The 26,441-nt window shown below is 42.4% G+C and overlaps 6 protein-coding genes and 5 non-coding genes across 14 annotated transcripts; 4 read left to right on the top strand and 7 right to left on the bottom strand.

Annotated features, from left to right (window-relative positions):
- The first annotated feature begins 884 nt into the window (after window positions 1-884).
- LOC133366549 (histone H2B 1/2/3/4/6-like) lies at window positions 885-1,357 on the top strand. The gene has a single exon (XM_061589778.1). The coding sequence runs from the start codon at window positions 927-929 to the stop codon at window positions 1,305-1,307; it is 381 nt and encodes a 126-aa protein (XP_061445762.1). The 5' UTR covers window positions 885-926; the 3' UTR covers window positions 1,308-1,357.
- Window positions 1,358-3,660: 2,303 nt separating this feature from the next.
- LOC133366556 (histone H4) lies at window positions 3,661-4,065 on the top strand. The gene has a single exon (XM_061589788.1). It carries the CDS (start codon window positions 3,708-3,710, stop codon window positions 4,017-4,019), a length of 312 nt encoding a protein of 103 aa, XP_061445772.1. The 5' UTR covers window positions 3,661-3,707; the 3' UTR covers window positions 4,020-4,065.
- Window positions 4,038-6,064, top strand: LOC133366555 (histone H2B 1/2/3/4/6-like). The gene is made up of 2 exons (XM_061589787.1): window positions 4,038-4,099; window positions 5,513-6,064. Exon 2 carries the CDS (start codon window positions 5,634-5,636, stop codon window positions 6,012-6,014), a length of 381 nt encoding a protein of 126 aa, XP_061445771.1. The 5' UTR covers window positions 4,038-4,099; window positions 5,513-5,633; the 3' UTR covers window positions 6,015-6,064.
- A 775-nt stretch (window positions 6,065-6,839) lies between these two features.
- Window positions 6,840-7,370, bottom strand: LOC133366551 (histone H3). The gene has a single exon (XM_061589782.1). It carries the CDS (start codon window positions 7,295-7,297, stop codon window positions 6,887-6,889), a length of 411 nt encoding a protein of 136 aa, XP_061445766.1. The 5' UTR covers window positions 7,298-7,370; the 3' UTR covers window positions 6,840-6,886.
- Window positions 7,371-8,222: 852 nt separating this feature from the next.
- TRNAD-GUC (transfer RNA aspartic acid (anticodon GUC)) lies at window positions 8,223-8,294 on the bottom strand. The gene has a single exon. It is a non-coding gene; the product is annotated as a tRNA-Asp (tRNA).
- A 3,555-nt stretch (window positions 8,295-11,849) lies between these two features.
- On the top strand, window positions 11,850-23,259 carry LOC133366548 (histone H1-like). Of its 2 annotated transcripts, XM_061589776.1 has the most exons (4): window positions 11,850-12,601; window positions 14,507-14,624; window positions 15,182-17,822; window positions 18,962-23,259. In XM_061589776.1, the coding sequence occupies exon 1, from the start codon at window positions 11,899-11,901 to the stop codon at window positions 12,523-12,525; it is 627 nt and encodes a 208-aa protein (XP_061445760.1). In that variant the 5' UTR covers window positions 11,850-11,898; the 3' UTR covers window positions 12,526-12,601; window positions 14,507-14,624; window positions 15,182-17,822; window positions 18,962-23,259. The 2 variants fall into 2 exon arrangements, with proteins under 2 accessions (XP_061445760.1, XP_061445759.1); XM_061589775.1 differs by having other exon boundaries at window positions 14,507-17,822.
- TRNAS-GCU (transfer RNA serine (anticodon GCU)) lies at window positions 13,276-13,357 on the bottom strand. The gene has a single exon. It is a non-coding gene; the product is annotated as a tRNA-Ser (tRNA).
- TRNAF-GAA (transfer RNA phenylalanine (anticodon GAA)) lies at window positions 13,942-14,014 on the bottom strand. The gene has a single exon. It is a non-coding gene; the product is annotated as a tRNA-Phe (tRNA).
- Window positions 14,186-14,256, bottom strand: TRNAG-GCC (transfer RNA glycine (anticodon GCC)). Its single transcript has one exon. It is a non-coding gene; the product is annotated as a tRNA-Gly (tRNA).
- Window positions 14,916-14,987, bottom strand: TRNAQ-UUG (transfer RNA glutamine (anticodon UUG)). The gene has a single exon. It is a non-coding gene; the product is annotated as a tRNA-Gln (tRNA).
- Window positions 16,365-25,687, bottom strand: PDZD11 (PDZ domain containing 11). 3 transcript variants are annotated; one of them, XM_061589780.1, is made up of 7 exons: window positions 25,600-25,687; window positions 21,305-21,470; window positions 20,816-20,899; window positions 20,448-20,504; window positions 19,329-19,427; window positions 19,003-19,063; window positions 16,365-18,203 (listed from the first exon to the last, which is right to left on the bottom strand). In XM_061589780.1, the coding sequence occupies exons 2-7, from the start codon at window positions 21,407-21,409 to the stop codon at window positions 18,169-18,171; spliced, it is 441 nt and encodes a 146-aa protein (XP_061445764.1). In that variant the 5' UTR covers window positions 21,410-21,470; window positions 25,600-25,687; the 3' UTR covers window positions 16,365-18,168. The 3 variants fall into 3 exon arrangements, with proteins under 3 accessions (XP_061445764.1, XP_061445763.1, XP_061445765.1); XM_061589779.1 differs by lacking the exon at window positions 25,600-25,687 and adding an exon at window positions 24,725-24,833; XM_061589781.1 differs by lacking the exon at window positions 25,600-25,687 and adding an exon at window positions 24,546-24,666.
- Window positions 25,688-26,441: the final 754 nt, after the last annotated feature.

Here is a 26,441-nt window from a genome sequence, read left to right as displayed (position 1 = left end):
GGGGACATACAGCATACACCTAAACACATTTGTGTCTGCATTGGATTTGAGTTGTTTCACATATGAAATGGTTTTATTGTTGAATGTCATTACTGTTAACAGCTTCAACATATTTCACAAGAGCAAATTTATAAATGGAAATAAATAAACTTGACTTCAATGGGCTTTGAATGCTTAACTCTACATAAGGACCAGCTTCATGCCGCTTCCTGCGTGCTGCGAGACGTCACGCCGCTAGCTGTTTTGCATTATCGACTCCCCATCAGTACAGCCAGGTGAGGATGGTCTGATTGACTGAACACGGAGCTAACTTATGTTCTTAGACACAGGACAGCTTCCAGTCTCAAAGATTGTTTGAGCAAATAAATCGAAGGTAGTTATTTTCCTTTTATCAGCATCAAATAAAGCAGAGATTCCTAAACTGCAATAATTGCAGGCTCCAGAGAGCTCGATAAATATAGTTACCCTTGCCAGATTTGTAGGTTATTCAGCTAGAGATGAAGACGAAAGGATACAGATTAGACATCAGAGATTTTTTCCATTATCAGCACCACTAGATTCGCATCGCTGTCAAGAGAAGACAACAGTTTCAAAAACAATCTGACTTGTTTTCCCCTACCGTCATCTCTCGGATTGTAACTGGCACTTCTGATTGGATGACGGTAGAAGCTGGACCAATGAGAGTGAACTCTCAGCCTAACCAATAGGAAATAGACTCCTGTGAGCGCTCAGCAAACGTACTCTGGTTATCCACTGGCAATCGACCGCTTCCGATTAAATTTGCATGCAACTTTTCGTCACTGATTCTACCGACCAATAGGGGCTTGAGCATTTGAAGCGGTAATATGCATAAGGCTCCTATAAATAGAAGTGTCAGAAAGCGGTGGTTTATTTCTATTTTCCGCAGAAGCTGGGTTGTTGCTAAAATGCCTGAGCCTGCAAAGTCCGTTCCGGTTCCTAAAAAGGGATCGAAGAAAGCGATTACGAAGACCCAGAAAAAGGGTGAAAAGAAGCGCAAGAAGAGCAGGAAGGAAAGCTATTCTATCTACGTTTACAAGGTGCTGAAGCAGGTCCACCCCGACACCGGCATCTCCTCGAAGGCCATGAGCATCATGAACTCCTTCGTCAACGACATCTTCGAGCGCATCGCCGCCGAGGCGTCCCGCCTGGCCCATTACAACAAGCGCTCCACCATCACGTCCCGGGAGATCCAGACTGCGGTGCGTCTCCTGCTGCCAGGGGAGCTGGCCAAGCACGCCGTGTCCGAAGGCACCAAAGCTGTCACCAAGTACACCAGTTCCAAGTAACTTGGGAAAACAAACGCAACCTTAAACCCAAAGGCTCTTTTAAGAGCCGCCCACTTTTTCTTTAAAAGAGCTGGCTGTGGCTACCCAGATGAATCCTTTAATAGGGCTTGCTTTGTAGTTTTATAGTAGGTTCAAGCTGAGAGAGGGTTTATTCCACTGTTTGTCTTCTCAGTGTATCATTATGTCAACACAAAACAGACTTGGAAAAAAGTGTCTAATCCAAAGATTAAAGAGCCCCACATGCTATTTTTAAAGATCAAACCCATGCTGGTTTTTTATGTTGCTATACAGTTCAAGTGGTACCCAAAGAATCCTATATGGTCTCTTTTTGTCTCTTTGGTAGCTCAAAAGTATTTTATTAAGGACTTGGTTAAATACCAAAACTGCTAGAATTTTTGTGAAAGTGAGATAACCTTTCCCTTAGCGAAACTTTTGAAATGTCTTGCAAACAGCATTTTTAAGGCAGATAGGCCTGCTGTTCTTACTAGTTCAGCACAGGTAAATAACAAATTTACTTTTTCTAAAAGATGAGTATGCCCGAACATGAGTCTGGCTATAAAACTGATTATAATACTGCAATTAAAAACTTGCTTTTATTGTTTCACATGTATACAGATCACGTTAACCAGAAAAAGATGCACTTTGTAGCTAGTGTTAATAATTTGCTCTAGTGTAGTTTCCTGGTCTGATAATACACCTAGATATATAAGTTCTTATGTGGGGTTCTATAGTATAATGGTTAGCATTCTAGATGGTGAATCTAGATATACGAGCTTGAATTTCAGAACCTAAAACTGGCATTCTTTTTTTCCTTGTGCCATTGAGACCAAACTTACTCATTTATCAAATCTTGTTTGTTTATTATTTATTTATTTATTACATTTATACCCTGCCCTTGTTTTCATGATAGAAACCCAAGGTGGCTTACATATGGTTCCCAGGTGGTCTCCCATCCAGGCAACTGACCAGACCTGACCCTGCTTAGATTCAGCAGGGAGCTGGCCTTATGTGCCTTCAGACTGGGACCTGTTTCTAAAATGGTTATCACTCCCTACCCCGTTTGTATAGTGATGATCCCAGTTCCTACTCTGTGAGACTAGAAAATGAATCCTGATTTTCCAGATTTATATCTGAGCAGTAGCATCATGGTAGGTTTCTTCCTTTACAGCCTTCTCAATAAATGAAACCTTAGAAGCAGAAAACACTGTTTAAGAATTGTCCAGTCTTTTACCAGAGGCCTATTTAGTGATTTATTTTTTAAGCGAGAGTCTTGTCCGAGTAATAATATCTGTGAAGATCTTTTAAAGGGAAATTTTCATATGTAAATGTGTATATATACTTTTTAAAAAAAGCCCTTCCAAAACACTCCTTGTTCTACACAGGCAAAACAAGGAAGACACAATAAATGGAGATTGCCCCCCTTTCAAATATGTAATAGGTTGATATGTGCAGGTAACCAGAAATTGATTATGGCTACAGTCCTAACCAATCTCATCTGGAAGTAAGCCCCACTGAGTTCAATAGGGTTTACTTCTAAGTAGACATAGTCAGCATCCTGCTGTTCCTCATCTGCTCAAGACCATCCTCATCTGGAAGTCATGATTCTTCTCTTAGGTATGGGTGGTGGTGGTGGTTATGGTTAGAACTGAGGGGGAAAGGTCAGAGTTGGCCCCTAATATGCCACTTGATCCAAGACTAAACCTTGGTATTAAAAGCATGCTCCTGAGTTCAGTCCTGGTTCTGAAATTAAGCATTACCTGAGGTCTGATTTACTGTAAAAGTGATCATTGTCAGATGGCAGACTATAAAATGCAAACTTTGCTTTTTTACTTGGCAGTCAAAGCAAGGAGTCTTGTGGCATCTTTTAGAGACTGACTGCGCCATGATAAATCTCGTGTTAGTCCTTACATTGTCCCAGAACTTGTGTTTGTAACAGTAGGGGTATTGAAACCAGTCTTCACCAAGCTAGATCTAAATTAATCCTGGTCTTTGTTCCATCTTCGTAGTCCACATTTAAGAAGGCCGGGTAAATGTAAATGCCAAGGTGGAATTCTTGTCTCATGTGCAATGCAACAAGTGACTTCCACCTATACGATAAAGAAATATAAATCTCCAGCAATTCAAGTTTTAAGGAACTGGGATGAGTACTGTATTTTCAAAAGTGTAGAGTCAGGTACTGTGATTGGACAGTTTTCTTAACTATTCATTGGTCCAAAAAAGGATTATTCGATAGGCTAGCAGCATGAAGACCCACAGCGATAGTTTACTAGTTGAAGGAGGCGGGGGGGGGGAAATATTCTCTGAAGTTTTCCCTCTGGTCGGATTTAATGTTATAAAATGACAGCTGCAGGGTTTAGGGTATCGCTTTCTTGAGTTTTTGTGTAGTGCCAATAGCTAAAAATGTCTGGTCGTGGTAAAGGGGGTAAAGGTTTGGGGAAAGGAGGTGCTAAGAGACACAGAAAGGTTCTTCGAGATAACATTCAAGGAATTACTAAACCTGCTATTCGTCGTCTGGCTCGCCGTGGAGGAGTAAAGCGTATTTCTGGTCTAATCTATGAGGAAACTCGTGGTGTTCTCAAAGTGTTTTTAGAGAACGTGATTCGTGATGCTGTAACTTACACAGAGCATGCAAAACGGAAGACAGTAACGGCTATGGATGTAGTGTATGCCTTGAAACGCCAAGGTCGCACTCTTTATGGGTTTGGGGGTTAAATTTTTTATTGACATTCACAGCATAAAAGGTCCTTTTAAGGGCCACCACTTTTTCGTAGAAGAGCTGTTACCTTATGCTGGTGTGTGCATTTTTATTTACTTGAGGGTTAGATTCTGGTTCGAAGTGACGGTGGGGTGGGGTAAAACAGCTGGTCTGTTTACCCCATTTTTCTTTCTGGGACTTTTCAGTTAAAATCAGCTAGTAAATAATAGCATTGTCATTTACAAGTGTAATCGAGCTTCAGCTTCCTCGTTTTTAGCTGGCTTTTTCCCCGTGAGACGTGTGCCTTTTCAATATCTAACCAGATCTAGTGGCTGGGGATGTAGCTCAGCGGTAGAGCGCATGTATGAGGCCCTGGGTTCAATCCCCAGCATCTCCATTAGTTTTAGTTTTACACTATTAAGAGACTGAAGTATTAAATTGAATACCACTGGATTATATATTTCTATCCTGTAGAACACATGCAGCATCTGAAGTAATTTTTAATGGCCTTGATTCGGGAAGTAGGACAAAATGAGTCCGTTTAGTGCAATTACTACGCCACAAAACTTGATTAGCCGCAGCCATTTAATCTGAATCTCAATTTCGGGGAAAACTAAAATAAAAAAAGTTACAGCCTGGTTTGGGAAGGAAAGTTTTCTGTCAAGATGGAAGACGGGAGTTTTTTTTAAAGAAGTCACCGAGCTTGAAAAATGAGTGGGTCCTTCCACTTCTTCCCTCAGGCTTGAGAAACAAAAGTGGGGTGAGGTGATTATAGTTGAAGCGGGATTTTGTAGACCTAATACAGGAGAGGAGCTGCTGCGAAAATTAAAGTGAAGTGTTTCCGACTGAAATGTGAAATTCCCTGTTTTGGGTGGTAACGAGAAAAGCAAGGAACTGCACTTTAAAACACACGCACACGCGCACACGCGCGCGCACACGCGCACACACACGCACACACACGTTCCTGTAATTTTGATTTTTTTTTAAAGAGAACTTGAGTGCTCAAGTAACTAAGAACTTTGATTCTGAACAATCACTTATCTTTTCGGTGCCAGGTCAAGACTTTCCTTTTCTCCCAGGCATTTTAGCATGTGTTTTTAAATTATTTTAAATGTTTAAATTGTGTTTTAAATTGTTTTTAAAAGATGTGTTTTAAATTTGTATATGTGTTTTTAGGTACAGAGAGCTTCGGCTATGGGGCGGTATATAAATACAATAAATAAATAAACAATACATACACAATACAACTTTTTTTCAAATCTAGTGCTTGGGGTTTTTCCTTTAAAAACTAATAGATTAACATGTCTCTCTGCAATGTTTTGCTTAATTTCTCCCTAGGATCCAAACTGGCAATTTTGATTGGCTGATAAAGCATTTTTAAAATTCAGCGACCAATAAAAATGTGGGTCTCTAATATAACCAATAGGAGTCGTAGCTCTTAAACCAATAGCGAATACGGATTTTCTGCCAGTAGAAGCGCAATATTTGAATGCTCCTTATTTTTCAACAGCCAGTCAGCATGAAGAACCTGAACTACCTTATTTGCATAACGCTGTTATTATAATTCGAAAGGGCTCGGGGTTTCGTTTGTATTGTCTCCGACTGGAAAAGATAGTAACTGATTCTACAGGATGCCTGAGCCAGCGAAGTCCGCGCCTGTTCCTAAAAAGGGGTCGAAGAAAGCGATTACAAAGACCCAGAAAAAGGGCGACAAGAAACGCAAGAAGAGCAGGAAGGAAAGTTACTCCATCTACGTCTACAAGGTGCTGAAGCAGGTCCACCCCGACACCGGCATCTCCTCGAAGGCCATGAGCATCATGAACTCCTTCGTCAACGACATCTTCGAGCGCATCGCCGCCGAGGCGTCCCGCCTGGCCCATTACAACAAGCGCTCCACCATCACGTCCCGGGAGATCCAGACTGCGGTGCGTCTCCTGCTGCCAGGGGAGCTGGCCAAACACGCCGTGTCTGAAGGCACCAAAGCCGTCACCAAGTACACCAGTTCCAAGTAACCTGGGAAGACAACCGCAACCTTGAACCCAAAGGCTCTTTTAAGAGCCATCCACCTTTTCTTTGAAAGAGTTGTATGTCCTTACCTAGATAAATACGTTAAGGGACTTGCAGGTTTAGAATTCTAATACTGAGGACTTTCAACTTTACTGGTAGTTACATCCCTGAGGATCCTTATATTAATACAACATAAAGGTTTGCTGTGTGAAGAAAGGCTGTCCCAAAAACAGTAAGTCATAATGGACGCTTCCTGCCAAATGTGCTTGTAACGTCTGTACATGTTTTCAGCATGTTAGAACAAATTGTGAATATTCGCAGTTAACCCGAAGGGTGTGTGTGTGTGTGCCTTAAACTGCGCTAGGCAGCAGTCTGAAAAATAGAACACAGCAAAACTGAGTATTGGTCTGATAACTGGCATTCTTATTCTATCATGTGGGGCGAGTCGATGTTGGATGTGTGGTACAAGCAGAGTAGGACCAAATGAGTAGACCCATTAAAATGGATTTATTCTTGAGTAAAACCCAGTTGGGGTTGCTAAGTTATTCATTTGAAGCAGTGTGTCCCCAGTTGAAAATTTAAAAAATGGAGTTACCTTTATTTTGTGTCCATAGACAAACTTAAGGGGACTCAATCCGTACCAGGGTGAGAACAGGCTTTATATGTAAACAAATTATACCTACATTATTTCATCAAGCCAAAAATATCTGGAACTTAACCAGACAAGATAATCAAGCTTTAAGGTTATCTGCATACCTATGATAGAAATTGTATTATAAAAAAACACCCAAGACAAAGACAGAAATTTCTAGCATCTTTCCGAGAATGAGTAGTGGCTCTTAAAAGAGCCTTTTGGTTTTTGAACAAGTCCTGCCCACTAAGCCCTTTCTCCGCGGATGCGGCGAGCCAGCTGGATATCCTTGGGCATGATGGTAACTCGCTTGGCGTGGATGGCGCACAGGTTGGTGTCCTCGAAAAGACCCACCAGGTAAGCCTCGCTCGCCTCCTGCAAGGCCATAACAGCGGAACTCTGGAAGCGCAGATCAGTTTTGAAGTCCTGGGCAATTTCTCGCACCAGGCGCTGGAAAGGCAGCTTGCGGATGAGAAGCTCGGTTGACTTTTGGTAGCGCCGAATCTCTCTCAGGGCGACAGTCCCAGGGCGGTAGCGATGAGGCTTCTTCACTCCGCCGGTGGCTGGGGCGCTCTTCCGAGCAGCTTTAGTAGCCAATTGCTTACGAGGTGCTTTCCCACCAGTGGACTTCCGAGCTGTCTGCTTAGTACGAGCCATTGGATCTCCAGAAAGCGAGCAAAAATACAAAAAACAACCCTTCTCTAAGCAATTTCAGCAAGGAATAACTCAACGCTTAGACCAGTAGGTTATTTATACTCTGCTTCCTCTGTTTCGATTGGCTAAAAGCATAGACCAATCACTTGCCGGATTTGAATCTTCCGCGCTTTGCAGGGATTGGACGTGATTTGAAGAAACATCATCTCAGTCCTTTTGTGATCCTCCCTGTTTCTCCCACTCCCAATGTTGCAGTCTTGTTTCCATAACACTTTTTTAAAGCAAATGTTAGGCTGCAACATACGTGCATTAAATTGCATGTCTATGTAGTACTGGTTTGTGTTCTCTAAATCACAGTTTTGGTTCGCTTAGAAATCATCGGTAGTGAGAGAGAGGATTTGAGTTTAAATGTCCCGCGCTGCCACACGATTGGTCAATACTTACCCCTCTCTTTTGTCCAATCAAAAAAGCGAAAATAATATCCTGGTTTGAGCGCTGAATTCTGCTGGAACTGCAGAGCTCACTGTTAGGAGATGCAGTTTTACATCCGTGAAACTGATAGAGGAATAATGCAGTCCTGAAAATTAAAAACAAAGAAGAAAAATGTTCATGCAGAGGGTAGCGTGGCTGAACTGTTTAAAGCGCTGGATTAAGGCTTCAGTCTCTTCGGAGGACTGGGTTCGAATCCCACCGCTGCTAGGGTCTATTTTAGTCTTTACTGCTGTCAGAGCAAAACTGAATCTCTGCCGCTCTGACAGGGTGGCCTTTTTCTGCTATTGTCTGAGTTCTGGAACAATTAAAGCGATCTCACGTTCAAACACAGTGCTGAGTTGTGGAACGTTCCTAATCCCAGTTTTTAAATTGTTGATGAAAAATGCATATAGTTTTTCTCTTTCAGTTAAACGTTCTTTTTTCAAAACAAGTAATTTTCCCTGTTGGGGAATCGAACCCCGGTTTCCCGCATGACAGGCGGGGATACTTACCACTATACTAACAAGGAACCGCTTTTTTTTATTTGCTCTTACTGTAGTACAACCGGTTGAGTGGTTTGTTTGGATCGATCATTTCTCATGTGGCAGGTAGAAAAGTCGCAATCCTTTGCACACTTACTTGGCCCCAGTACTTACTGGACATTATGGAGCTTACTTCCAGGTAAATATGCCTAGTTTTGCGCTGTAAATGCTAAGAAAATGACTTCTGGGCCTTCTTTGATCATTTAAAGTTATTAGTTTTCATAAGAGTTTTCATTGTAACATGAATATTGATGAGGGATGGATTTAGGAACAAGCCAAATAAACCATGGTTTAGGGTCTCGCATTATGGGGGGGGTTCTAAATTTGTTGGAGATAAATAAGATTTATTATAACTGAAATTGTTTGACTTAATAACCTTTCATGTCAAATTTACCACCCAAATTCTGAAGCCTGATTTCCCCATTCTAATCCATACCCAATCCCATCAACTGCCCTTCCAGGGCTGTTAGACTACTAACAGGTTGCCCAACCTCACCTCAGACCTCCAGAAACCATGGGAGCTAGCCTACCAACACATGCTAAAGTCCCATTCCACAGCAGGCATCACCTCCACGAATCCCCTCCTTGCCACTTCCCCATCCCTCCATATACCGCCACATCAGGGGTGTTGTCATCCAGGGTCTGGGGGGGTGAGTCTTAGTCCCTTTACTTTTTTGGGAGCAGGGCAGGGTCTCTATATGTCTACAACGTCCTATGAGACAATCAGCATGAAAGGGAAGTGTGTTAGCCACTGAGAAGAGCCGTCTAACATGCTTCTTTGCTCTTTCCTGCTGATTGGAGCCAATCAAAGTGAAAGAAGGTGAGTCAGCCATTGAGAAGACTCTTCTCAGCAGCTAACACTCTCCCCTTTCATGCTTATTAGCTTCTAGGGATATCTGTTGTGGGAGAAGGCATTAACAAGGATCTCATTCTCAATCAAGCAGCAAAAAAGGTGTGTGTGGCTGTGAGCAACATGAAAGGACCCTGCACTTCTGAATTTATTACTGCACCACACAGGCCTTTCATTGCATCTTTGTCTATGTATATATGCATATATAACAGTTTGCTACTAATTTTTTTCATTACCCTTTCTATTATAATGTAATACATTTGTTCCTCCTTTTTCATAGTATGGGGCCTCTGAATCTTGACATGTCTCAGGGCCTCAGCATGCCTTAACCTGGCCCTGTAAGTACCTTGTTTATGCTGGTGGGGGATGACAGCAGGACTATCTTTCTGTCTGTTTTAGGGGTTCCCAAATTGCAGTCCCTGAGCTTCATTCAGGAGGTTGGTGGCATGTCTGCATTAAATTTTCACACTGATTTTTAACTGTATTTTTATTCCTTCTTTTATTTCTTTGATTGTATTTTGCTGTATTACAGCTCTGAATTCTATGGAATGCAAATTGTAATACAATCTAACAAAAGACAGAAGCAATAAAATACAATTAAAATCATACAGCATACAGCATGACTCATTGCAATTGCTGCAACAGACAGAAAATCATGAAGTATTCTGCCTCAGCAACTTTTAAGTGGTCTCTGTGTGTGGGGGAAGCTTGGGAACTGGTCTATTTCACAGCATCATGATAACATGTCACGTATTGTGTGGTTTTTGAACGGCACCATTACTGTTGCTTTGCTTTTCTGTGCTGTTTCCACTAAATTCAGTCGCATTGCATTGAGTTGTTGAGGCTACTGCAGTGTGATATGATTTGATTATATTATTTCTTTTATTAGTTATCCATCTCTTTTTAATCAGGCCTTAGTCCAAGGAACTCAGAAGCAGTATTATTTCATTTTTATTTTTATACAGTATACCTTGCATGATTCTCTTTGCCTCACTTTTAACTTCACAACAATCTTGCAGAGAATATTAGATTGAGAGGAAGTAAGTGGCCCAAGGTGTCCCAGTGAGTATTATGAATAATGAATGGATGGTCTAACCCAGGTCCTCCAAGGATTAATCCAACATCCTAACGACTTACTCAACAATGTCTCTCTGCCAGATGTTGGCAAGCTGGCTTGCAAACCTGGGAGACACTTCGCTTCAACATTGCCTATATGACTTTTTTTTTTAAGGCTCCATTTTGGCTCACTTTGCAAAGAGACTGCTTGAGACCTGATGGGGAAAGTAGCAGAACTCTGTCATCTCAATTGAGATGATGTCACCACTGGCCACTCATATTCACAGGACAGGAACTTGGACAATCTAATCAATGCGATCCAAAATTAATTGTACTAGTTTAGCCCTTGGGAGAGGAGCCCATTGTTAAAATCTAGATCTAATCAACCTAGCTGAAGGACCATCACCTGTCTCCACAAAAGAAAATTCCATCGGTCTGATCACAAGACTCGTATAAAGTGGGCATGTACAGCATGGATCTACAGAGTCTTGCTACCACCTTGTTCTGATAACATCACCATCTTATATAGCCTTTTACTGTTTTGTTTGCCACCCTGTGCTCCTTCTGTGAGGAAGGGCAGGATGTAAATTAAATAATAAATAAACAAGTTAATACAATTTACCTAAAGCCACTAGTTAAGCTCCATGGCTAAGCAGAAATATGAAACATTTTTATTACATCTTACCCAGTAAGAACGATCATGAACATGCCATGACATCATAGCAGCAAGGAAAATAAAACAAAATAATAGTTCCTTACAATAGTTAGATGATTCCTTATTGAGAGTAAGTGAAGAAGATTTAAGACAACCAAACGCACATAGGGACAGTGTCCGCTGAGCCATTCACAAGTGTCTCTGATTTGTAAACTTCACTTCGATTTTGTGAGGGGAAACTGTCACCCACTAAGACACAGAAACTGCATCTTTTTTTCCTTTTGTAACTACAGATGCCCTTTATCTCAGTATCGCCCATTCAAGGCAAATCTGCTTTAAAGTTACTTCTCAAAAACTGGTCAGTTTCTCTACAGCGATGGTCCAGACTCTCAAGAAATTCCGCCGGTATATTTTGGAAGCTCTATTCAAAAACAACTGTACGACATCACTTTTCTTTCTTAGAACTCCAGAAAACTAGTACCTCAGAAAAGACAAGGGTCCGAAGTTGTCAGATGTGCTACTTGGCTCAATTAAAGAAGCAATTGCGGCGAAATTATCAGCCAAAATCCCTTCCTTTCTTCACTACCAAAAAGCAGACCATTCCAAAGTATCATATTAAAGACCTTCCATAACAGTTTGTTAAAAGGACCATTTACTATTTCAGCTGAACAGCAAAAGTTTTTAAATGCAAAGGCCGAAAGAGCAATCAAAGGCTGAGTTCCTCCCTTTTCCCCAGACTAGTCTTGCGTCCCCTGGACGTGAAAAGCAGACCCCTAAAAAAACACACATCCTCCCCATCGATCCCTCCTGGAACCTGAGTGACCCATGAAATAGATTTCGATTAATTGACTTTATAAGCCGATAAAGAAGCACAAAGTTGCAAGCACCAGCCGCCAGGTTGTTGTCAACAAGCGGTGCCTGAAACGCACCAATCAGAGCGCGGCCCCTCCCCTATAAATAACAGGCGCTTTTCCCTTGCTCTCCTTCAGATTTCAGGTTGGATATCGGAGTAAGTTGCTGTGTTTTAAGAATGGCTGAAGTCGCGCCTATTGTCGCCGCTACTACTGCGCTCCCGGCTGTAAAGGCACCCGCCAAAAAGGCCAAGAAGGCGACGGGCGGTCCGAAGTCCCGCAAGCTCTCAGGCCCCAGCGTCACGGAGCTGCTGACCCAGGCGGTGGCGGCCTCCAAGGAGCGCGGCGGGGTCTCCCTGGCCGCGCTGAAGAAGTCCTTGGCGGCCTCCGGCTACGATGTGGAGAAGAACAACAGCCGCATCAAGCTGGGCCTGAAGAGCCTGGTGACCAAAGGGACTCTGCTGCAGACCAAGGGCACCGGTGCCTCGGGCTCCTTCAAGCTCAACAAGAAGCAGGCGGAGAAGGACAAGGCGGCCAAGAAGAAGCAGCCGGCGGCGGCGGCATCCAAAGCCAAGAAGCCCGCAGGCAAGAAGGCGAAGAAAGCGGGAACCGCCGCGGCCAAGAAAAGCGTTAAGAAAGTAGCCAAGAAGCCCGTATCGGCGGCCAAGAAGGCGGCCAAGAGTCCTAAAAAGTCTAAAGTCACCAAGCCCAAGAAGACGACCAAGAGTCCCGCCAAACCTTTGAAGCCTAAACCTAAAGCCAAGCCGAAGGCTTCCAAAGCGAAGCTCGCTCCTAAAAAGAAGTGAGACTGTCTTCTGCTGGAGCACCTTTTAACACAACGGCTCTTTTAAGAGCCACCCAAAAGTTCTCTAAAAGGCTGAGGTCAGTTTCCTTCGTTTTAAAGGCTGTGTTGTGTTTATAATGTATCTTTCTCATAGGAAGGGAACATGGCCGAGCGTTGTAAGATTCGGTCTTGTCGACGACGTGGGTTCAAATCTCACCGCTCTCACTTTGCAAGTATATTGACTGGTGAAGGCACATAACGATCACACAACAAAAACGAATGTTTTAAATTTGTCGAGTAGATGCAACATTTGTTTCTACAAACGCTTACGGTTCCAGTGGTGCCTACTGCCTTCGCTTCCTCATTACTGTGCAGTTCATTGAAAGGAGCCCCAATTAATTTAACAGAAAAGGGGACCACTATACCTGCATCAGTGACAATAGTAGTATTCAAATGTTCATTAGAAAAAATGGCAACAATGTTTCGGTATGTCTGCTTACATATCCTCTTCTCCCAGGCATTTCAGCATGTGTTTTTAAATGGCTTTTTAAAAAAGCTTTTTAAAATTTGTATATTCTTAATGTTTTTAATTGTTGTAAACCGCCCAGAGAGCTTCAGCTGTGGGGCGGTATATAAACGCAATAAATAAATACATACATATTCTTGCCTCATAATTCCTAATCGGTTCAGTTCTCACTGGGTCTCTCGTGGGCAGGGCTGGTATTTAGAACTGTAAGAAAGAAAAGATAAGCGCTTGCCGTGAAGCGTTAACCGACGAAGATGGGATTCGAACCCATGCGTGCAGAGCACAATGGATTAGCAGTCCATCGCCTTAACCACTCGGCCACCTCGTCGTGTGCTTTGCAAACTTTTTGCTTATTCTTCCGCCAGTCTTACCTGAGAAAAGTCACTTGTAGTTCTGCTCAGTTATATACCCCCGATCTCCATAAAGAAACGTTACCTATATAATTTTCGTTGGATTTAAGAGGAAAAGGTTGATTTAAAAGACTCCATATTCACTGCCAAACTGTTTGGTTCATTTTCTCCTGATTCTTTCCTCCTGCCCCGATTCTTGTTTTATTTAAATAGTTTGTCCAGACGTGCACCGAGTTGCTTTTAAAAATTGCTGGTGTCTTTTCCAATTTCGTCCCCGCCCCCTTCTTTTATTTGCAAAGAAAAGGTGGACTTTCTCCCTTCGTGTTACAGCAAGTATGGGTATAGCGTGGGGCTGGCAAAGAACTTAATGACTTGAAATTATTTTCACGTCCTTTTCTTTTGTCTTGTCTTGAAATAGCAGCGCTGTTATTTAAAAAAAAGCCTCGTCCAGACAAAACATATCCTATTTTTACGACCCAAAGAGTGCTACTTATCGACTTTCGTAAGGGGTTGCATTACAGATTATTAATAAAGATTGCAGAATGAAAATATAGCAGTTTGCTGCCGAAACCCGGGATCGAACCAGGGACCTTTAGATCTTCAGTCTAACGCTCTCCCAACTGAGCTATTTCGGCTGCCAGCAAAATAATATTTGATATAATATTCAATGAAAGTAATCAACTTTCTACATGGCAAGTTGATCTAACCACTGTATTTTTTTCTTCAAAAGAGATATTCTATTGTTGCACAACAAGTAATAGGACAAGAGAAAATATGTAGCAATCGAACCAAACTAAAACTTTGTTTGCATTGGCCGGGAATCGAACCCGGGCCTCCCGCGTGGCAGGCGAGAATTCTACCACTGAACCACCAATGCACTTACACTTAGAACTTTCTCTTCACTTTATAAGTATGTATAGCTTTACAGTGTGTAAGTTGCACTCCACAAACTTTCCAAAATTTTGGTTTTCAACTTTGCTCTGGACGTGTCCCATTGTTATACCGTGGTTTCGTTTTGCAACAGAGCTATTTGCTTTCTGAAAATAAATCTCAGACTCATAAATAAAAAATCAAGCCATTATCCTTGGCTGGTGTCTTAAGGTTGCATATTCTTCTCTCTCTTTCAGCCTGCTGAGCTGCAATCACAGAAGAGTAATGACTTGGTTCGGAACACTCTGCACATGCTTAAACCTGCTGGTTTCTTTAAGACGACATCCTATATTATCTCCCTCCCCCCTCTTAAAGGTTTCCAATATTTTACTGCAGAAGTTTAAGGAACTCAGACTGATGTTTTGTTCTCTAAATGAAAACTTCCTTACAGAAGACGTGGGAGGCTTTGCCACTAATAATTAGTGGCTTATTTAAACTCCACGAGGATCTCTCCTTTTTCTTCTCCTTTTTCCCTCTAAGAAGAGAGGGAGGCAGATTGTGACCATCTTTCCCAACACTAAATTCTGGCCAGTGTTTGTGGCTAGCATGTATTTTGAAAAGGCAGTGGAGATACAGCAAATGACCCACACCCCCACACATAAAATGAGGTTCCACCGAGATTTGAACTCGGATTGCTGGATTCAAAGTCCAGAGTGCTAACCATTACACCATGGAACCAATCATATTAAGCGTGTTACCCTGTTCTGTTGTTCTAATTTAATTGGATAACTAGAGAACTAACAATCAGTCACAATATCATTTCTTCTTGAATTTACATTACAAAAACGTAGGGAAAATATAGGAGAAAGGGTATGATCAGATACTATTTGCATCTTGAAACATTTTTATTGACTTTCTTTTTTAATTACCAGGACCTGTCGCATTAGGAAAGCACTCCCATGTCACAGGAAGGGTAATGCAGTACGGAAACAAGGACTAGTACCATGGAACAGCAAAAGTATATATTCTGATCAGTCTCTCACTGGCACCCATCCCCCATATCGCCATCTGTGAACATGATGCTTTTCAAAGAACAGTTTTGTCCCAAGAGGCTCTAAAAATAGACTTCAGGGGAACAACAGAGTTCAGGGATGGAAACTGAGGCAGGGTCAAAGAAAGAATATGTGATTACATAAACTTTGTGGTTTAGCTACAGTAGGATATGGGGCTATGGAGTTGTTGCAATATAATTCACCACAGCACTTTGGAAGTGGCTTAGAGTAATTAGGAATTTTGCCATGTTGAGATTTGTAACGTGAGAGGTTCCAGTTGGCACAATTGTGTTGATTCGATGTGCTATTTGACCTTGTTGATGTTTTGAAATGAATCGTCAATCACGTTGAAATGTTGTGCTTGTATTTGCATATATTTACTCTCATTTTTATTGTATATTTTGTTATTACATGAGGCTGAGCTGCTTTGGAAAACAGTCCACTGTGAAAATCAGTATGCTATATACTTAAGAAATATCAACATTAGGAGAAAAAACTCCAGAGTGGAAGAAAGTTTTCTCCTGCTTTGGCGGACAGTCTTCACCTGCCTGTGCTTGTGTAGACTTCCCCAGCAAGATCTATTTTCCTTGCTGGGTCAGACCAATTATCCTCCCCCAGTAGTCAAACTAGCCTACTAGCTGCTCCTGGAAAGTTTACAGGTAAAGCATGGTTATTATTTCTGTTTGTGTCAAGCTTATTCTGCTTAAGATACACTGCCTCTGCATAGAGAAGCTCTTTTGGGGGGTCAATCATTGAATATACTTATCCACCATCAATTTTTGAGTGGGTCATCCTGTTTTCTTTCTGCCATGAAAGGTACTTAGAGGAGTCTCTATCAACAAAAAGGCAACCTAGGACTAGTTTTGTGAAGAAATGTACTTTTATCTTGAGGTAAAAGGCCTCCATGCTGCAAACCATAACTGAGACTCTCCTTTAATATTGAGGGTTATAGGAGATAGTAAAATGAGGTCCCTAAGAAGACTAGCTAGGCCTTTAGTACGGAGGCAACACACACACACACACACACGCACACACATGCAAGTTGAATAATACACCAGCCATATTGCAATAGTAACATTTTACTGAGGCTTTTCCCCCACAAAAGAGGCCTCTGATAAAGTATCCAGCACATAAGAACAGAGTACTGCCTCCATGGGAACTGTACATTGAATACAGAAGGCGCCATATAGCACAAATCAGAACAAGCACTTCAGAGTATTAAAGCCTGTTCCAATCTCGACAATTCTGTGAGCTGAAAGTATCAGGTGACCCAAGCCTATTTCTATTTTCCCATTCCGTAGACAAGAACCTCCTTTCCACCTTTCATAGGGATCCACACTCAAAGCTAATGCAACAGGAGGAAGAGCTTTTCTGAGCTAACATCTCTCTCTCTCTCTCTCTGTGTAAACTCCTTTGCCTCATCGCCTGTAAGAGGCTGAAACTCAAGTTAATTAACTTCTCTTCCCCCTTTTTTTTTTAAAAAGACCCCCTTCTGCACAAGAGCTAAGCAGAAACAAGTAGAAGCAGGCAAGATATCCTGCTGTGATCAGCAGAAACCCAAACAAAGGTTTAACGACTATGCTTAGGTGAGGCTCCCAAGAGGAAGTCTCTCCAAACAAAAGCTAAACAGACTTCATTGCCATGGGGACTTGTTTTGCCCCCACCGCACAGAAGCCAGGGGACTGTGACTTGGGGACAGGACTCACAGCATTCTGCCTGGGCCAAATGCAAAAAGCACAGCTCCCAGCTGCAGAGGGCAGAGGAGGACTACAAATATACCCACAGCTTGGAATGGGCATGATAACATTGGGAAGGAAAGGATACCAGCAACTTCCACAGTAATCTGAAACACTTCAGGTTGGCTTGTTGCTTTTTAAAAAAAGCAAAATCTACTTATTTATTTGTTGCCTGTGTGTGATTGTGCGAGTGACATTTGCAATAGGGATAGCTGAAATAAAAAGGAGAAGCTTGATACAACACAGGTAGCGAGAGAGAGAGATATTGGGGGGGGGTCAGAAGCCAAGGGGAAATATAAGACATTTATGCTTACCAACACATGTAGCATGTTTATATTGGTGTTTATATCTCCAGGAAAAAAGGATCTACTACCTAGCATTAATGCAGCATTAAAAGAGAGCTACTAAGTCTGCTACCCACACCATGTTCCATGACAATCAATCATGTACATTCCTAACCCCCCGAGTCTTCATAAAACAGAAAAAGAGTATAGCCCATGTCGAATCCACTGCCCCCCAAACAAGCATCAGTGCCACGGAAGGGGACATATCCCATTCACTTCAATATGGTTTAAGGCAGATATTCACACTGGACTGTACCCCAAACCACTACCACGGCCCCCTCCCTCTACCCAAAAGGAGGGTTCAGCTCAGAAACAGCCTTCAATTTGCTTGTTTGGGTCCTGATGCAAATTGTTCCTCTTCCTCCTCTTTTAGAGGAAACAACTGTGAAAGAAGCAATCCCTTGGAATAAAATGTCCCTCTGGGCCAGGGGATGAATTCAGGTAAGGTTGTCTTCAGCAGATCTACCTCCATTATTCCTGGTCCAGGGAACTGGCTGAAGCCCCCACTCCTTCCACCTCACTTTGCCCCTTGCTTCACAGCACAAAGCAGAAGAAAATAAACTTTTAAAAAATGTCCTTCTGTGCAAGGTACTCAGCTCTACTGAGTCAATCAAAAAAGAGGTTCTGCACAACAATCACCCCCCTCCGGTCCCAAGGAGGTGCTTGTGAAAGAAATAATTCAGGTCCCTTGCAACCTTGGAACAAAATTACAAAAAAAGAAAGAATAATCTGTCTGGAGGCTGCAGAACTCTCTGCAAAGAGAAGACTGAAAGCTCAGAAGTGGTTTCTAGTGAACAGTTCTCTCCTTCTGCCTCTGGTAATCTGGAAGGCAAAGGGAGAAAAAGTGAATGGCAGAACATTAGAAGAGCACCCCTGAACTCCACCAAATCCAGCTTCCTGTTTCTCACACAGATGCCTTTGAGAAGCCCACAAGGCTGGCATGATCCCTCCCATGTGATCTTCGACACGCCCCTTCCCTAGATGTATTCCGCAAGGCCCTGAAAACGTGGCTATTCCAACAGGCCTTTGAGGTCCTTGGGATGGGTAAATCCCCATCATTTTGTCACATATCATATGCTGCTATAATTGTTTTTATATGCATTGATGACTGCCCAATATTGTTATTTATTGTTATTATGCGATTGCATTGATATTATTGTATTGTATTTTATTTCATTTTAATGTACGTCGCCTAGAGTGGCTAATTGCCAGATAGGCGACAAACAAATTAAATATTATTATTATTATTATTATTATATGAAGGCGAGAGCCCTCCTCCCACTGTGGCTCCTCAGCAACTGGTATTCAAAACATACACTGCCCTTGAAGCTGGAGGTTTCATCTACCCATCATAGCCACAGACCGACCTCTCCTCCATGAATTTGTCTAATGCTCCTTTAGGCCATTGTCTATCAGAACAGAGGGGTACCTCCTCTTCCTACATGGAAGTGTGACCAAACTCTACACTATTTTTAAATAGATATATACGAGAGTCATATAATTAGCATCTTCTTTCTCTCTCTCCTTTGTCGTAGATTTAAGACATGCCCTCAGTTCACTCTATACAATTTCCCTTCCAGATTTTGCAAAGAACAGCAGCAGCAGCAACACCACCACTTACTATAAGGGAAGAAACGAACCCTCATAATGATCTCTCGAGCAGTTTTCAAGATCTCCACAGCCTGCATTGGGGAAAGAACAACAGAACCACTGAATAAAGAGCATCAACTTGGGCTGCATCATTTCTTCAAAATGCATGTATACCCTGCATTTCTTTCACGGAGCAAAAGGAACCACAGACAAGAACTGTCCAGACCCAAACCTGCTTAGCTTCAAGCAAGGCTGTTGTGTCATGAGCCTTTAGACCATATACTGGAACTACTTCATGCAGGCCTGCCATTTATTTTATTTTTAACATTTCTGTTAGATAAGCAAAGCCCCACTCACTTTACTATGCTCAATATCCTGGAAGTCAACATCATTAACTGCCAAGACCTGGTCTCCTTCCTGCAATCCGGCTCGATGTGCGTCTGAATCTGGGATCACCTGGGACAATAGAGGCAACACCAACACCGGTCAGACTGGGGGTCAGGAACTGCAAATGCCCGCCTGTCACTGATTCCCACTGGCATTTTGGGCAGGCCGGCTGGCCCTGTATTCAGCCAGTCCCAAAGCTTCAATCCGATACGTAGTTACTCGAGACTAATCCCTGCTCACGGGAGAGGAACTTGCTTACAACATCATGGCAAGGACTGAGCGATTGATCTCCTTACCTGTGGTAATGGACTAGCAGAAGGAAAGGATATTATTCACCTAAGTCCTACTCAGAGTAGACCCACTGACACTGATGGGCCTAAGTTAGTCATATCTACTAACATCAATGGGTCTACTGTGAGCACTGATTACCACCCAAAGGGTTTATGACTAAGGAACAGGATGCCTTCCATTTTTTTATTTGAAAAATCTACAACTCATGCTCATAACAACTAACCTGAAGTAAATTATTCTATTAATCTTGAGCCCTTGTGATAAGGCAGGGTATATATTTAAAGCCGCAACTTTATGCTCATTTGTTTGGTAGTTATCATTACTGAAGCATGTAGTACTAGCTTCCAAGTAACATGCACAGGAATTGATAGATGCTTTTCACAGAAGAACTGAATCTCATCAATCAAGCAATGTGTTTTATTGGAATCAACGTTGTGGACATATCAACATATGCCAATTTAATCTAATAATTTGTACTGAGGTGTTTTTCTATAATTTTTAAATAACAAAACATTTTTATAAGAAAATATGCAAAGGACCAAGCTGCCTATGAAACATGTAATAAGAATTGGTGGCTGAGTTTTATGTTTTCCTTTCCCCTCCTCAACTCTTTTTCCTTTGGTGTTAGGTCTTTTAGTCCCTGCCTATGGGCTCACAACCTATTTTGTATGCAAGCTGCTCTGGAAGCCTATTCAAATGCTTTAAATCTTTAAATTACTAAATGACCACAATTAATTTGCTTGTCAAGGAGGTAATGGAACTAGCCATCCATAAGGTCAGGGCAAAGGTTCAACACACCTTAGAGATGAAGATCCCCAGCTGGGATGCTTTTCCTCCTCGGATATTAAAGCCCAGCTAGGAAGAAAAAAAGAGCAGATGGATTTCAACATATAATTTGTTTTTGAATACTGTCTTCTTCTGGACTTCATTAATTCTGCTACAGACGTCTGGGGGACAGATTTCCACCTCATCACTCTGTCTTTACTGCAACCCATGATGAGTCCATAAAACAGAGGCCAACAACATCTGGAGGGCCACAGGTTTTCCATTCCTGGTGTGGAGGGCCTCAGTTGACAAAGCTGTGATCCCAGAAGCCTTTTAAAAAAACACCCAATCCTATAATTCCCCATTTTCCACTGGTCCCTCAAGTGTGGGTCTAGTCTCACCTGAGCCCCCGGAGGCTTTTTCAACACAATGGTCCGAGGCAGGAACTGAGTCAGCTCGTTGTTATAATCGGAATGATAAATTCTCTAGGAAAAAGCAAGACACACAAAAAATGGCATCGTAAAATTCCCTTATGGAAATCTTAAAGCTTTTTTGTGGCTCATCATCCTATACAGCCTGGTTCTCATCGAAGAGGAATGTGAGGAGAACATGAGGAATTGCTGAAGGATTGTATTTTAAGCAACTTGGACCCTTTTTAAAACTTTACCACCAAATGTCAGCACCCTATAACAGGGATAGCCAACATGGTGCCCTCCAGATGCTGTTGGGACTGCACGGCTAACGGCAAGGGATGCTGAGAGTCATAGTCTACGATATCTGCACTCCTGTTGGCTACCCCCTGCTATATAGGTATTTTGGCCTTATATTCTTAAGCAGTTGGGACCCCCACACTAGTCACTGAAGCCCAAGGGAGTTCAGTAGCTACAAACCTCATGAGGAGGAATCCAGGCAGGGGGGCTTTCATAGGGAGGCAGGAACACCACGGGATAGTCATCATACGAAATCCGGCCACAGCCTCCTCCTCCAATATCCATTTTGGATTCAGTGCAGAGCTGGGGAAGCACAACTGATCCTTCCTAAGATGGGATGCCAAGTCTGGGTAGAGAAAGTGGCACACCTGATTTGTCCCCTTTCCTTGAAAAGCCAAATATGCTTCAAGGCACAGAAAAATGAATGAAAAAATACCCGCCCGCCCCTCAAAAAAAAAAGCAAACCTAGCAATTTGAGGGCATGGAAGATTTGACTACATTAGTTTTTGTATAAATATGAGTGTCTTTTCTATCTGTATGTTTGTTTTAAAGTTGCCACCTCTTCCTCCTCCTCACAGAAACTCTTGTGCTTTAAACATTTGCATGACTGCTTAAAAACAAAAACAAAATACAGCTTTCCCTCAACTCAAGAAATGTGGCAATGGAAAAGCTTCTTTTAAATTACAAATTCAGCTTTCTCCCAGCTCAAAGATGTGCAATGGGAAAAGCTATACTTCTTGAATCTACGCCTGCCACACAGCTATTAAAAGCAAATCTCTTTGAAACAAGCTTTGAAGTCATATGTTTAGAACAACCTTGGAGTTAAAATTGTGATGCCAGTTAATCGGGGCCATTTGTCCAGGGCTGCTTTTAGTCAGTTTCTACTGTTTAAATGCAATGTGCTTTTCCTGTTTTATTGATGGATTAATTGTTTTGATGTATTTTTACTTACTGATTGCACACCATTCTGAGACAATTGTCCAAAACAGCAGAATGCAATTCTCATTTAAGTAACAATAATAATTACAATCATAGAAGCACGGCTGTTCTACGGAAGCCATGGCAACTCAATGCATGGCAACTCAATACAGAATCACAGGAAGGTGCCTTGCACTCAGTTGGTCCACCTAGCTCCGTGTTGCATAGACCAGGAGTTCCCACCTTCGTTCAGGTGGTCCATAGCACGTCCGCATCAAATATCCATATTGATTTTTAATAGCACCTTTCTTGCTTCTTATTTGTTACATTGTATTTTATTATATTACCTTTTGAATTCTATAAAATTTATTTCTATACAGGAAACAAAAGAAGCCATAAAGACGCAATTAAAAAGCATATTGCTTCTAGTACAGTGCAGTACAATTGCCACTACAGGAGAAAAATCACTAAGAGGTCTGCCACGGCCCTCAGTAATTCTCAAGTGGTCCACGTGGGAAAAAAAGTTGGGGGACCACCGGGGTAGACTCTACAATGACTGCCAGACACGTCCCAGGATTCAGACAGGGGCCTCTCCTGGCCCAAGGTCGAGATGCCATTTGAGGCCTTCTGCATGCAAATAAATGCTCTGTCATTGAGCTACAGTAGGGCCCCGCTCAGACGGCAGGTTCTGTTCTGGACCGCCGCCATAAAGCGAAATCCGCCGTAAAGCAGAACGCATTGACTAACATTGTCTAAAATGGCACCCGACGCCTGAAAAACGCCGTAAAAGTAGAACAAGCGCCATAGGAGCAGGGCCTTTCTGCAATTGACAACTGCTGTATCAGTGGAACGCTGCAAAGTGGAGCGCTGCAAAGCGGGGCCCTACTGTACAGCTCTTGCCCCTTTAACCAAGTTTGGGTTAAAATAAAACCAGATTATCTATTCACCCAGGCCTTTTAAACAACTTGCGTTTTAAAAAAATCTGGACTCTTAAAGATTGAGTTATTTTCCATTTCGTATTCTGCTAAACTTTTGGCTTTACTCTCCTCTGCTAGAAGGAAAGTTTTTATCCTGCATTCTGTTACTGCTGCTATCACATTTTAAAGGATTGTATTTTTAAATATATATTGTATTTTATTATTTGCTTCTCAGAACTGTTCAGACGGCATATGCTGATGGGCAGTCAAATTCATTAATAAATAAAACAGTAAAATAAATTTTGCATTTATTTATTAGACTTATAATCAGTTTTTGATCATCGGGTCAACAAAAAGTCTGGAAAAAAAATCAAAAACACTGTGTTCCCTATTTCTTTCTCCCACCTCCCACTCCCAGTTCCTCAGCCCTACATGGAAGCCAGATAGTTCTGCTGTATCCCATCTGCCCTCAACATTTGACAAATGATGTTATGCCTTCCTCATCATAAAATTATTATTATTATTTATATAGCATATTTATATAGCACCATCTATGTATGTGGCGCTCTTCCAAGAAGTGTGATATTGCCCTGCGCCAAAGAGGCTTACAGCATATAAAAACATACACAGAGGAGCAAATAGAGGAAGGGAATTATAAAAGAGACCAGGATAACCACACAAGAAAAATATGCATTCATTTCTGTGTCAGGTACTTTGGCTTAGTTACAGTAAGATGTTTGGACTGGGGAGATATACCAAAGATTTCATGGATTTTTTTAAAAAAAAATAAGATGGAGAAACCAAACTATTGTTGTCTCAGCTTTAAAGGATGGTAATATTTCGTTCCGACCCCTAGAGGGAGGAAAGGCAAGGTGAGTGGGGGGTATGTTCCCATACTGTATGCAGATGTTGTCAAATGGTATGGAAAATTGTATTTACATTTCTTGTCTACTTGTTTTTTTAGTCTGACTTTAATCAGTATTTTCTTATGTTTGTTTGATATCGGTTTGTGTAAATCACTTAGAGGCTTTTATTAAACAACACACTGAACAATATATAAATCATGGTGAATAAATAAAACATATCTTTGCTCCCATTTTTTACACAGAGCACAATCCCACCCTACTTCATGTGAGCTCCAAGGCTTCCTACAGCCTATCCCAGCCTCCATTTCGGGTATCGCCTCCTCCCTCACACACCAACACAGAGAGATCAGTTCTTCCTCCCTAGAAATGAAGGTCGCCAGGAAGGTCCATCCCAGAGTGCCCAATCCACTACCAAAACCACCCCCCATACAATATCAGTGCAATCCGATAGATAGTACTCAGAAATAAGTCCTTTGGAGTTCAGTGTGGCTCACTCCCAGGTAGGAACCGAGGAAGCTGCCTTATACCAAGTCAGAGCATTGTTCCATCTAGTTCAGTGCTGTCTACACTGACTGGCAGCAGCTCTCCAGGATCTCTCCTAGCCCTACCTGGAGAAGCTGACCATTGAACGTGGGACCTTCTACGTGCACGGCAGATGTTTTGCCGCTGAGCTGTGGCCCTCCCCGTCACTGGGTTCAATGACTGCAGTTGCCCTCTTACCTGGGAGTAAGCTCCACTGAACTCCATAGGACTTACTTCTGAGTAGACAGCCACAGGACTGCACTGCCCAGGGATGCATTCCAATGCACACGCCCTAGGGATCTATGGGACCTCCTTCAGATTAAACATGCATAAAAGCGATTTATTCATTTCTAGCTTTTCTGCTCCTCTCCACTTACTGCTGGAAGAACCGGCCTTTCTCCTTCTTCAGAGCAGCTGGGCTGGAAGCTCAAGCTCTGCAAACCCAAAACCCCTCCTCCTTCTCCTCTTCCTCCAATCCAAGAAGGCTCCTCCAGCCAGCCAATCAAAAGGAAACGGCGTCAATACTCTCCACACCTACTAGCTAAACTCTCTGTCAGTTTAGTCGAGGAAGCATTACGGTTGGATTCTTTTCCCAGGAGGCGGGGGAAATAAGGAGCTCCGGCTCCTGAGCGGATTACACGGGAAGGGGGAGGACGCGTAAAATGGAGAGGATGCGCGCGCAGATGCAGACAACTAGCCTGACGATACGTGTACAACATATCACGTGTGAGGGTGCGGCCTGCTTATATTATTTTAATAGTTGCAGATTGCTCTGATCAATGTGAAAGCGCTGGAAGGGCGGGGCACAAATATTTCGATTAAAAATAATTTAAAATAACTAGAAGACATTTTTTTAAAGCAGCGATGGTCTAATTAACTTGGCATTCTGTTGTTTTCCCTCCTCGTTTTAATTACAGCTAATTTCTCGCCCCACGGCAAAGGCAAGACAGGGCCGGGCCCACTTTGAGGGTTGCCACGGCAACGTTGCTATGGCAACAGGTCGCGCTCCCGGGGTGACGAAGCGCATCACGTGACTAACACCAGCCTCTGTGACAGAAAAAAGGAAAGCGGCCTCCTCCTTATTTTGTTCTGTCATGGAGGGAGGAGGGAAGGATGCCTCCGTAATTTTTTTTATTATTTATGTATATCACCCCGGGAGTTTAACGGCGAAATAAACAAAGAGTTCAGCCACATATCGAACTAGTTAGCAGCAGGGGGAGGAGAGCTGGCACTGAGCCGCCTTTTACCTTACCATAGAGAAGGCACACGATAGAGTGTCGCCACTCTGCGCCTTTAAAAAGTCGTGGCCAATGGCGGCTTCCAGTCTTTAGGAGGGGCGTGTCTTTTTACGTCTCAATCCGTTTGCCCTTACATTTATGAAGCTCCCGCCCTCTTTCGCCTGTTACCGGATCACGTGATATGTAACTAACCTCAGGGAACATAGATGTATGAAATGATAAAGAAACCATGTTGGCTCAGAAAAATAAATCCATAGCTGGATGTCAAAACCCACCAAAATGTCACAAAACTGTAAACAAACTTTCGACGTCTCCAGAATTCTTCCTCAGGCTAGATGTTACACAGGGCAAAAGGTGGTAATGAGGGGGAATGGTTAAAAAAACAAACGTACAAATATTTGGCTGGATGTGTAATTATTTTGATTTATTATAGATTGATTGGTGGAAATAATATATAATTTTAGAGTCATTATGAATACATCTGAAAATGGATCTTTGAAACTACTTTTCCCCTCCCTGCTCCCCAAGACAATTGAGACAATCTATAGTAACCAACTGATTGACCGCAGAATTGGTGCCCACAGCCTGGGGGGGGGGGACTCATACTTTGCTTGCAGAAGCTCCCAGGTTGATAAATGTGGTAATTAAATAAATAGGGTTAATCCAATTTTCTGAAAGAGAAAAATCAGGTTAGAACATAAGAAGAGTTGTACTGGTGACTAGGGTCACCATAAGTTGTAATCAACTTGAAGGCATATAACATCACCTATTGGCTACCGGATTAAGTTCAAGGTTCTTGTTTTGGTGTACAGAGCTCTATACAGCTTGGGACCAGGATACCTGAAAGACCGTCTTA

This window comes from Rhineura floridana, chromosome 11 (assembly GCF_030035675.1).
Source record: "Rhineura floridana isolate rRhiFlo1 chromosome 11, rRhiFlo1.hap2, whole genome shotgun sequence".
NCBI classification, from domain to species: Eukaryota; Metazoa; Chordata; class Lepidosauria; order Squamata; family Rhineuridae; genus Rhineura; species Rhineura floridana.
The sequence above is the reverse complement of the archived record's forward strand: the minus strand, read 5'-3'. Positions and strand labels throughout refer to the sequence as shown.

What these genes read in the sequence shown, in the direction of transcription:
- LOC133366549 (XM_061589778.1), top strand. Translation starts at nt 927, where the DNA reads ATGCCTGAGCCTGCAAAGTCCGTTCCGGTTCCTAAAAAGGGATCGAAG.
- LOC133366556 (XM_061589788.1), top strand. Translation starts at nt 3,708, where the DNA reads ATGTCTGGTCGTGGTAAAGGGGGTAAAGGTTTGGGGAAAGGAGGTGCT.
- LOC133366555 (XM_061589787.1), top strand. Translation starts at nt 5,634, where the DNA reads ATGCCTGAGCCAGCGAAGTCCGCGCCTGTTCCTAAAAAGGGGTCGAAG.
- LOC133366551 (XM_061589782.1), bottom strand. Translation starts at nt 7,297, where the DNA reads ATGGCTCGTACTAAGCAGACAGCTCGGAAGTCCACTGGTGGGAAAGCA.
- LOC133366548 (XM_061589776.1), top strand. Translation starts at nt 11,899, where the DNA reads ATGGCTGAAGTCGCGCCTATTGTCGCCGCTACTACTGCGCTCCCGGCT.
- PDZD11 (XM_061589780.1), bottom strand. Translation starts at nt 21,409, where the DNA reads ATGGATATTGGAGGAGGAGGCTGTGGCCGGATTTCGTATGATGACTAT. An exon ending in AAAAGCCTCCGGGGGCTCAG is followed by an intron (nt 20,505 to 20,815) that starts GTGAGACTAGAC and finishes TTTTCTTCCTAG; the next exon opens with CTGGGCTTTAATATCCGAGG. An exon ending in TGGGGATCTTCATCTCTAAG is followed by an intron (nt 19,428 to 20,447) that starts GTGTGTTGAACC and finishes CTATTGTCCCAG; the next exon opens with GTGATCCCAGATTCAGACGC.